General features: G+C 33.4%; 1 protein-coding gene across 2 annotated transcripts in view; it reads right to left on the reverse strand.

The window, feature by feature from the left end:
• The window catches only part of LOC127846093 (metal cation symporter ZIP8-like), a 113,317-nt gene that overhangs the window by 49,112 nt on the left and 51,770 nt on the right, over positions 1-12,435 (reverse strand). For both annotated transcript variants that reach the window (XM_052377279.1, XM_052377273.1), the window contains one exon: positions 1,167-1,573. In XM_052377279.1, coding sequence (XP_052233239.1) covers positions 1,167-1,436 — 270 coding nt within the window. In that variant the 5' untranslated portion in view covers positions 1,437-1,573. The remainder of the gene's footprint in view (positions 1-1,166; positions 1,574-12,435) is intronic.

Here is a 12,435-nt window from a genome sequence, read left to right on the forward strand (position 1 = left end):
TGGAAATTCTGAATCATAAACATTAAACTTTGTACAGTCTTAAAGTAGTGTACGTAATGATTTTAGAGTTGCACTCAACATGATCTTAATTTATACTCATGGTCATTAATTCCTCTTAGCATGAAAGGAGCGAAAATTAAAACTGTTAAAAAAAAAAAAAATTCAACAATACTGGTCATGTACGTAATTCCGGCCTGTACGTAAAAAATCGGCCACCTGTGTAAAATCATTTTCATGATCTTAACGCACATATTTTGTTTTTATTTAGAAAAATCAACATGAAAACCATCCCTACTCTCAATATTTTGGAAATGTAAGAACCATATCACTGTAAACTTTTGTGTTAAAATCTCACAAATATAGCAGGAAATATTTGGCTAGTGGGGAAAGTGATGTCATCATTAGTTGCAACAATTATATTCATATAAGAAACAAACATATTTGACAAAATTATTTTTATTTTATCTAATAAACTTTAAATAACGTTTTACCGATTAATTGTACAAAAAAATATATTCAAAACATATAAATCAGAACATAAATATAAATTTTTAATAAATGAATTACCTCCCTTGATAAGAATATTACTAGATTACATGTTTAAAATTATATGTAAGCGTTTACTAATAATCAACACTGAAGTAAACTTTTTAAACAAAATGTGTTCACTTTTTTAGCTTTGTTTGAAAAAATTGATTAAACTCATTAAAAACAAATATTTTTAATGAAATAGCAGTTTCCCATTGTTTATATTTATTAAAATAGGTAGGGGGAGTAACTGGTATAATAATTTCGCATTTATTTTAAATTTCAAGTCAACAATTTTAATAGTATAAACATTGATTAATACTCAGAAATTGAGGACATTTGTCTAAAGATATTGCTTTGTAATTTTATCTGCAGATCAAACTGAAAAGTGGCCGATTTTTTAGGTACATTTAACCTACGAAAATGGATAGTTTACATGTCATCATTTTCTGTTCATTAAGTAACATTCACCGATCTAATTCTATTTAAATTTTCATGCTAGGTGAGTTTTGAACCCAGGATTATATATGTGAAGTTTAGTTTCAAGCAGTTGCCTAACACTAAAGAGTTTTCTTAAATACCGGTAGTCCTAAAAGTGGCCGGAATTACGTACATGACCAGTAGTCTTTAGTTCATACCTTATCCAGTAGACACTTCTCGTCCAATACTGGCGGCGATGTTGAGGTGTTGTAGCACACTTTTATAGACTCTTTAGACATTTTGATGGCATGCTTGTGAAAGTAGGCATCAAGATGGCTTATTGTTATATCAGATCCATGGCCAATATTGTCTCGTATATTCGCAACAAAAATTTGTCGTAACAGTTGTAAATCATGTTCAATGGATTGAGCATTTGAAAAGGTCCACCAAATACAAACAAAGAGAACCAAACCTTTCCAAGTTGGCATTCCAAAATAATTTGAATTTTGTATTATTTGTTCATAAAAAAGAACTTTGCTAGAAAGTTTAATTCTTCTTTAAAGCTCCAATTGTTAATTAAACCGTCACTGAACGACCCTTATCAAGATGGAGATGGAAACACGACCTGCAATGACACAAGAACATTAGGTTAAACATATTTGCCTTGCAATTTTGATTTCATTTTGTTCAGTGTTTTAATAAAGAATTGAATTAATAAATATAGAAAATGTGTCATATATAAACTAAGTAAAAAATTACTGTGGAAAGGAGTGACCACACACAAATTACATGCTTAGACGCCTTCTGTTAACAGTTTACTTCAATCAAAGTTCTTTCTCATCTTGATCTTTCAGCCTTTGTGTTTCCAATTAAATGAAAATTGATTTATTCCGATTCATACAAAGCCTATAAAGTCTTTGTTACAGCTTATGGCATCACCAATCCTAAGTTGTTGTACAAACACTTATTTTGTGTGACGTCACGATATTACAAAGGACAAAAGCAAGCTGTTTCAATTACCACTGTAACAGGCAGTAAAATAGGGTAATATAATTGTTATTTCACAATTTTTAACTGAAGGTGTTCCTTCATTCTGTTCAGTATTAAAATAGCCACAATTTGATAAAACTATAATGCTTCTGCACAAACTTGTACTTCAACACTGCAGTATTATGTGAATTTGACATATTAGACATCAAACTCGGAATTGACATCATTTTGGTGATTTTTTCAAACTGTTAATTTCATATTCAAAATGAATTTTGTAATTATCATTCTTCATATAGTAAAATATCCACTTTTTTATGACTATTCCATTAACGGCGATATAATCTTTAATACTTTTTACTGCGTTTATTAACTGCGTTCATACAGGCATATAATCCATTTTATTAAAAAACAAGAGGGCCATGGGCCCTAGGGGGCTCACCTGAGACCTAAAGGAACTAAACTATTCTGGGAAGGTGGAGTTCAAAAAAATAAAAGTAATTCATGAAACATAAATATCATCATAAGGTTCACAAGAAGAAATTCACTCGCCCCTGGTAACCATGCTCTTCAGAGCACAGGAGCCATTTTCCAAGTAAATCAAGATATTATAGGAACATGATGTTCTCAGCATGTTTAATTAAGATTGAACTAAAATGTGACTTAAAGAGAGTTCACAATGTTCAAAGATCTGTTAATATACCAAGATTAGAATCATCAATGCGGTCAAGAAGGAAATCTCGTTAATTCTCCAAGCCCCAGATTTGACGACGTGATTTCCAGTGGCGCAAAAACTGAACAGAAATGTCCGCCATCTTGTCGTGAAACCTTGAATCGTTAAATATCATCACTGTCGTCTTTACTATTAACACTCCTATTAAGAGGTTAGTATTATCAAATATTAATGCATAACTAATATTTCAAGTATGCAGTCTGCTTTTTTCAAACGATTTGAATGCTGAAAAGATTTTGTGTCACCTGTCGTGAATGTGGGGGGGGTACCGGGTATTTGCCAATCCGCTTTTAATAAAAAAATATCTCACACAGTTCATCCCATTAACTTCAAAATGGTTCTCAATTTTGATCACGAATGCTACAGAATATTTATTTTTTAAATACTTTAAAATAAAAACATTTGATCTAAGACAGTTTAAGTAATTTAGCAGTGCCTTGCTCTGTTTTGCAAAAAAACGAAATCGTTTTGGGAAGTGCTAACCTGAATTGCATGTACATGTATATGTATTTCCACTGGCACTATCCTGGATCAATTAGAGAACATGTGGACTGATATATATGTAAATTTCTAAGCTCTATATTATGTATGCTATCAAAGTTTCCCTTTTAAATGACCATAAGCTGATTAGAAAGTGTCAACAATATGCATGTGATTATTGACCATGTACAAGACAGGTATATTAATAGATCTTTGCAATGTTTCACTATAGCAATAAAAAGAAATCTGCAACCCACCTCAGGGCCTTGCATTTAAACAAACTGAAACTATTTTCAGACTCACCTTGCAATGATATTTCTAATTAAAACAACAATCAACCCTATTTAAAACACAAATCTCTGATAATCACACCAAAACTACTGACCTGACATCCATAAACTGTGTGCCATAACAATTTGTGTTCCACTTAAGAGTGGAACACAGTCTGAAAGTCTTTGATGTGAGTTCCAAGCTGGGGCCTATTTCTAGGGACTAAGGGCTTTTAAGCTGCAAGCCTGTTACATCATATTAACAATTCAGGCACAGACAACAGAGAATTAATTAGTTGCTGATAAGCAGGTGGATGAATGAGATCAATGGAGAAATAAGAGTGCATTCCTGACAAGCCATGCATTCATGATTGGAGGTCAAACAGAATTCAAGTTATATACAGTCGTTTCTCCCCTAAGTAATTTTCTGTGAAATCAATATTACTACTCAAAATTTTGAGAATATTTAATAAGGCCAGCATTTTTTTATTATTTGTTTTACGGAAAAAAAATCAAAAAAAATGAGTCGGAGGGAGGGGGTGGGATAATTAAAAATAAAAATAAAAGCATCAAAAGTGAACAGTCTACTAGAGCTGCAACGATTCGATCCGATTCATCGAAAATCGATTCAAAATGCTTCGATTCGATTACGATACCAAACCTACCAAATTCGATTCGATTCTTTAACATATATATACATAGATACGTAAAGCACGCTGTATTCTGACTATTGATATGGGAAGGTGAAGGTTTTATGTTTACCTGTAATTACGACCCGCGCGATTGGTTGCTTATTACTTTAGTCATCTAACCAATAAGCGCGTTACGGTCTACTTTCGGAAAAAGCGTCAAAATGGCTGAACAAGTAGTTGCCGACAAATTGAAATTATCAGATGCGCCTAAGAAGCTAAAATCAAAAGTGTGGCAGTATTTTGGGTTTCGGGATGGTAGCCCTGCCGATAAAGCAAAGTGTAAACTGTGCTTCACGGATGTGGCGTACGCAAAGTCCGGCTCAACCACTAATCTAATGCAACATGTCATAACGTTGATTTAGCAAGACTAAGAGGTTGCACAAGTGCAACTACTGAAGTCGCGAGCCAGAAAAGTAGTTCTATTTCTGTTGGAATTTTGTTAAGTTTATTAGAGAATGTGATTTGTCCTACAGGTAACAGGTGATGCTGTCATGTCACAATGGTAGACATGCTTATTGCGGTTTTGGGTAGAAGTATTATGTGATAGTACTACCATTCAACTGATTCCAGATACGTTCTTATGATTATTTATTTATTTTTTATATTATTGTGTAATCAACACAATCTTCTAGTCAGAAGTTTTTATATTAAAATTCCTAATTTGCTTTTTTTTTTGATGTGTTTTATTGAAATCACATTTGAACAGAAATGTAAATTTTGAGGCATAAGAGTGAATATATGATAAAACTAGGTTTGAAGATGCATCAAATTGAAAAAATCGGTATCGGAGTGTCTGAAATCGAAATCGTATCGAATTGAGCTGTTGGTGAATCGTTGCAGCTCTACAGTCTACCAAAAAAATAATAATAAAACTGTCTAAACCGATTTATTTTTTTTTTTTAAATTTAAAATTCAGCCAATTTAACCTTATGACTGTATACTTGCATTAACCTTTAAGGTAGCGCACCTCTAATGATTTCCCACGATTTCTTCGAAGGTTGAAGAGCCTACTAGTAGGTGCCGTAGCCTAGTGGTTAAGGCGATAGACTAGAAATCTTTTGGGATATTCCCGCGCAGGTTCGAATCCTGCCGACGACATATACTTTTTTTGCGACGCGTTTTATTTATTTTCTAACGTAATTTGATTTAATATGGCATATAAGCTATATTTATTGTTAAATATGTTGCAATTTTTATGCACATTCTTCAATTATTAAATTTAAAACAACGTTATGACGAAATTGGGTGATTTACTGTTGAAAATACGAACCATGCATGTTGCATTTTTATTTTTATTTCAAAAAGTAAACGGTAAATCTGTCTATTTCTTGGTATTTTTGCTGTATATAGTGTTTCTATAAAAACTAAGTTTAAAATATGACTTAAATGATACAATTATGAATTTTATGACACTTTGTTTTTAACCGACCCCATTTTTACTTGGCTGAAATCACTTACATTTCATGGCGCTCTTCCATAGATAAAAATTTGTAAAAAATAAATGTCTGTAAAAGAATACTTATTTCATCTTGTTTAAACTTTAAACACCTTTACAGCATCTGTACACACCAACTGCATGCCCATATTTGGAAATTTGAATGAATTATGGAACTTTTATATACCCCAGGGGTGAAAATAAACTGGACAAAAGCCGAGCGTGGGGGTGGTTTTGAAAAAATCGGTATATTTTTTAAAAAGCATGGAAAGCCTACCTACAAATTTGAATGTAGTTCAGTGAAATGATGCTGATTAAGAAAATAATTAATTAGATTATATTTGGATATGTGCCCATTAGAGGTGCGCTACCTTAAGTGATTTATATATCTAATTACACTGTTGTAGAAGCTTTTTATAATAATAGTAAACATATTTTTATATATATTTATAGGTAAAAGCACCTTTCGCATGTATTATACTATATTGCTTCAATAGAGACCATTAACCACGCCAGGTGTGTAGTGTATTATAGTGATCGTTAAACTTTTGTTAAGTGTTTATCATATGTATGTTTATAAAAAATACAGCATGCATTTGACTGAAATAAAAGACTTAAAAACTTTTTACATTGTTCAAAAGCTTTAAATAACAACCAACTTTGTAACTTTCATCCATGGGTGGAATATGCACACTAAAATACTCTTTAATATACAACAGACTTGCTTTATATCATGATCATTTGTATCAATCATGAAAAAAAAGAGCCACGTAGCAGGAAATTGGACCTTAGGGCAGTTGCGACCATTTTGGCTCCAAAAGAGCAGTCTGATCAGGATCCAAAATGTTCAACATAATTGTCATTCAGTCAGTACTTCTAAAGATGTTAAGCGGACACTTTGGATCCTGATCAGACTGCGCTTGAATTGATCTTGATCCAAACTTTGTATAGTGAGCGTTCTAGTACATAAAATGTGAATATTTAATTTAAGAAACCGAGAGTTATAGACTTATAAAAACATGTGCTGCATTTGATTTTATATTCAGAGAGAGTTATAGTGTTTACATGTATATATGTAAAGTGAACACAAGGGGCATGACTACAATATTTGGTGTGTAACATCGTTATGAGGTTCTCTTTGAAGTTTGTTCAAATCATGCAGAAAATTTGCCCTCCCTAGGCGTTATTGTTTTGCTTATAAATATAAATAATATAATCATTCTCTGAAACAGAAAGCCCCATTGGTTTGTTACGTTGCATGCCAACCATATAGTGATTCTTTTCTAAGTTTCCTTAAAGCATGACTCCGTGGTCAAAATCGTTTGCGCTTCAGGGGTCAACTGATTTAGATAGATAAATGCAGTATTTAATAATCCCTAACAACACAAAAACCGCAAGGATCAGGATTCAATAGTGGTGTGTAACATGTTATTGTTTTCTTCTTGTAGGTGTGATCAAATCATACATTTGGAGTAAAAAATAACCAGTCCTTGTTTTACATGATTAATATTTACTTATATAATAAAATGCTTAAACAATCTTATTCTCTCAAAACGCATGGTTTAGGAGATAATTTTTTTTGTATTAGGCATTGTATGGTGGTAATCTTCGTTGTTTTAAGCATAGTTGCGGTTACGCAACTATGCTTATGTTAGAGCTACATTTCGAAAACCGACATGGAACGGTTGACCATTATGAAGCCTTACCTGATAAAAAATCAAACGAAATATCTATTTAATATAGTATGGTAATTCAAACATTTTTTTATTTAGAAACGTTTTCCTAACTTTTTCTTCCAAGAATATTGCTGACAACGTTTTTAGTGAATTTTTCTAAGAATGTTTTACGTGAAAAAACCTTCTAAGAAACTAAAACAAATTTCGTTCGTAAAACAATTCTGTTCTGGATGATATTGATTTCACACCTACTTTCTATTTCCTTTGTTTACTGTTCTGGGAGAGGTCAAATTCATTAGGCCCTGTTTTAAGGATATGTAGAATTTCATTGGTTAATTATAAATAGAAATTAACATATTCTCAACAGGAAGTGGGGCATAAAGCACTTTCGTTCTTTGTAAATGTGTAAAAAAAATAGCGGAGTACGATGAATGTTTTCTGATTTATGACATGGATTCTGACCTGCCTTTCTATGGATTTGATGAAGTAGAGTTTGAAAGTAACAGAGATGTGTTAATTGAAATAAAATTGATGTACTTTGAGCCAGAAATTAACGTTACAAGTAGAGCTAACGGTTTAAATGTGGCATCAAATTTAATGGATTCGCGCAAATTCTGGACGAGTGTTGTGTCTGTAAAATATTAAATGGAATGCCGTAAATGTATCAAGTCGGAAAAGAAAACGGATGGTTGCATAATGGTATGCGTGAATGTAATTCTACCTATTTATTTTTATAGTTATGTCGTTTTGTAACCATTCACATTCGTCACTATTTGGAATTCCCGTTTCTAAAAAAAGAACATTTTCGTAGCATGAACCAACAAGGGAGGCGACTCGTGATGTCAGAAATTGTTAAGGGAGGCGACTCATGATGTCAAAAATTGTTAAGGTTACAATAAACAAAATAATCGAGTCATGAATAATCGAGGAGTCATGAAGGTGTGTACTCTCTAAACCATGGACCTATACTGTTTAGGTCCCTGTCTAAACAAATCATCATATTTTCCTCGAAGGCATGTTTTACACTTTAGACTGTTGTTCTAGTTTTATCGTTTGGAGATATTGATAGGGTAAGCATAGGTGTTCACTATTAAATACCTGAAATAGGATAAAGTTCGAGATTAAAGTAAAAAATGGTACTGCAAAAGGTTACAATCCACTAGAAAACGGCCGAAAAAAGAAGGTGCAAAAAAGTTGATTTTGATTCGAGTCGAATTCTTTTTGGGTTTGAGCATGACATATCTTTTTTATTGCTTAAATCGATTCAGCTTAGAATGCCCGTCAAGAAAAGGTATGGTTATGGGGGTGCAAAATGTTGTATTTATTTTCGCTAAAATTTGTCGCTTTTACATTGAAACATATAAGGAAACTATTAAACATATTTTGACCTAAACATTTACTTCAGCAGCAACTTCCCTGTATCTTGCAACTATGCTTTCAACGCCATCAGCGCTCTCGTTGTTTCATGTCCATTGGCTTCACATTAGCCCCAACAAAATACTGAGGTAAAAGACACAATATACCTAGAAACCTAGATTTATTTCATTGAACATTTTCTTAAGTGAAAGCCGTATAAAGAATTAAATAGTAAATGCAGCAAGGATTCAAATTGTTCTAGTAGAATTACTCTGCTTACTGTATATAATTTACTCACAAGATTAATTATATATAGAAAACACCTTTTGAACTATGTAATTGTATATTTTTAAAATAGTGTTTTATTTTAATGATTTCGTAAAAGAATCACAGTATTGTCAAAATAAAATGGCGTAAACTTTTGCACATATTATTTTGTTCCACTTTTATTCACAGTTTCAGTTCAAATAAAAATTTCTATGAAATGTGTTGTCTGTATTATTTTAAGGAGAAACAGCAATGACATTTTCTTGGATATATAATAAACAGAGAGAGCTATATAAATGTGAAGATAATAATAACCCTTGGAACAAATACATAGAGCCAATTGATCACATTTATCAACAGAGCCTGAGGTGTGATTAATTTACTTGCATTTCTTGCAGTCCTGCAGTATGAAAACATTATGTACAGTTGATAGAACATCATATTTCGGCTAAATAATAACTCATTTTTGAAAAATACATTAAGATGTTTTTCTGATTTACAAAACTGATCAAATAATTAAGAAATAAATTCCATTTACTTTTTCATGACATTTTGAAAGTCAAAACTTTGGTTTCGTCTGTAGAAATTCAATAAAATGAACTGATTCAAACAAAGGGACGTAACTTGGTTAAAAGGTACCGGAAAAATGGTTAAAATGTTGATATAAAAATAGTTATACAGTTAAATATATGGAAAAAAAATGTTTTGTTTTAAGTTAATGAAGAATAATAAGCATGTTAATTTGCTACTGTGTCAAGAAAAATAATTAAAACTTTCTTGTGACTTTGACGCACAAACGAACATCCGGACCCAATGTTATTTTCTTTAGAAGCTGTGTTGCATACTTTTTTTCTAAATAAAGAATATATATGGGTGGGTGGGGAATAGGATTATTAATGCAAGTACCTGTAGTTAAGCCCTCATGTTCATTATAAAGAAACGTAAAGTAGTACTTCTTGGACATTTCGGGATGTTGATTTTTATCTATAAAAATATTACAGGATCTACATTTTAAACAAGATGTGTTTGTGAAACACAATGTCCCCCTATATGATGTTTGACATTGTAGGATGACCTTGACCTTGTGAAGGATGACCTTGACCTTGTGAAGGATGACCTTGACCTTGACCTTTCACCACTCAAAATGTGCAGCTCCATGAGATACACATGCATGCCAAACATCAAGTTGCTATCTTCAATATTGCAAAAGTATTCATAAAATGAGCGATTTTGGCCACATATATTTGACCTCTGACCTTGAAGGATGACCTTGACCTTGACCTTTCACCACTCAAAATGTGCAGCTTCATGAGATACACATGCATGCCAAATATGAAGTTGCTATCTTCAATATAGCAAAAGTTATTGCAAAATGTTAAAGTTGGCGCAAACAGACAGACAGACCAACAGACCAACAGACAGACAGGGCAAAAACAATATGTCCCCCACTACTATAGTGGGGGACATAAAAATACCCATATTTATTAAACCTACCCAAAACTTTTTAACACACTGAAAGTTATCGATGGTGACACCTCTGCATCATCTGCAAAAACTCTAATTATTTTTAATTTCGTATCACATAATATGGGCATGATGTCAACAATGGTGTTCTGAAGATTAACTTTTTTAATTGAAATTGTTTCTGCTCCGTTTTTAATTAATTTGATTTTAAAATATGCTACATTTGTCTCGTTGTTGTCAATGTCCGCCATTACAGAATGCAATATGAAAATCATTTGTTAAATACTCACCGATTGGCAAATAGCGTGTGGTATTGGCTGCAATGGCCAATGAAAATTGCTGACGCTTTACAAGTCGACTTGGCACAACGAAACAACCCGTATTATAAACAAATTTTGAACAACACTTTCGGCAATCTGCGCATTTTTTTCCAGTTTTGGATAAAATACCAGGTCGGCGGATGAAATTTAAATAATAAAAAAACAAAAAGTGAATTTTATTTTTATTTGTATTTGTCAAAACATTGGGTCGGGCGCTCCCGTAAAACAAATAATAAAAAAATGCTGGCCTAAAGGGTTTTCAGATGGCAAAAATATGTTTGTTGCACTTCATCCCCAACCAATCATAAACCTAATAATCCTCTTCAGAAAGGAACAAAAACAAGGGCTGTTTGTAAAACATGCACGCCCCCCATATGGACTCTCCGTTGTAGTGAGAGCCATTGTGTGAATATGTTTTTTGTCACTGTGACCTTGACCTTTGACCTAGTGACCTGAAAATCAATAGGGGTCATCTGCCAGTCATGATCAATGTACCTATGAAGTTTCATGATCCTAGCCATAAGCATTCTTGAGTTATCATCCGGACACCATTTTACTATTTCGGGTCACCGTGACCTTGACCTTTGACCTAGTGACCTGAAAATCAATAGGGGTCATCTGCAAGTCATGATCAATCTACCTATCAAGTTTCATGATCCTAGGAATAAGCGTTCTTCAGTTATCATCCGGAAACCATTTTACTATTTCGGGTCATCGAGACCTTGACCTTTGACCTAGTGACCAGAAAATCAATAGGGGTCATCTGCGAGTCATGATCAATCTACCTATCAAGTTTCATGATCCTAGGCCTAAGCGTTCTTGAGTTATCATCCGGAAACCATTTTTCTATTTCGGGTCACCGTGACCTTGACCTTTGACCTAGTGATCTCAAAATCGATAGGGGTCATCTGCGAGTCATGATCAATGTACCTATGAAGTTTCATGATCCTAGGCCCAAGCGTTCTTGAGTTATCGTCTGACAACCACCTGGTGGGCGGACTGACAGACCGACCGACAGACTGACATGAGCAAAGCAATATACACCCTCTTCTTCGAAGGGGGGCATAATAAATATAAACAAGAGGGCCATGATGGCCCTGAATCGCTCACCTGACTCATTAAGATCAGATGAAAACTATGACCTCTATTGTCTACACAATGTTTTTCTATGATTTGACCTAGTGACCTAGTTCCTGACTCTAGATGACCCAAATACAATCCCAATCCAGATTTCATCAAGATAAACATTCTGACCACAGTTCATAAATATTGGATGAAAACTGTGACCTCTATTGTCAACACAAGGTTTTTCTATTTATTTGAACTAGATTTTTACCCCAGATAACCCAAATACAATCCCACCCAGATTTCATCAAGAATTCTGACCAAATTTCATTAAGGTTGGATGAAAACTGTGATCTCTAATGTCTACACAAGGTTTTTCTATTATTTGACCTAGTGACCTAGTTTTTGACCCCAGATGACCCAAATAAAATCCCAACCCAGATTTCATCAAGATAAACATTCTGACCAAATTTCATAAAGATTGGATGAAAACTGTGACCTATTGTCTACAGAAGGTTGTTCTATTATTTGACCTAGTGACCTTGTTTTTGACCCCAGATGACCCAAATACAATCCCAAACCGGATTTCATCAAGATAAACATTTTGACCAAATTTCATCAAGATTGGATGCAAACTGTGACCTCTACTGTCTACACAAACAAATTGTTGACGGACAGACGCACAGACACACGCAGGCATGCACAACGGACATCACACGATCACATAAGCTCACCGTGTCACT

The sequence above is a fragment of the Dreissena polymorpha genome, chromosome 1 (assembly GCF_020536995.1).
Source record: "Dreissena polymorpha isolate Duluth1 chromosome 1, UMN_Dpol_1.0, whole genome shotgun sequence".
Lineage (NCBI taxonomy): Eukaryota > Metazoa > Mollusca > Bivalvia > Myida > Dreissenidae > Dreissena > Dreissena polymorpha.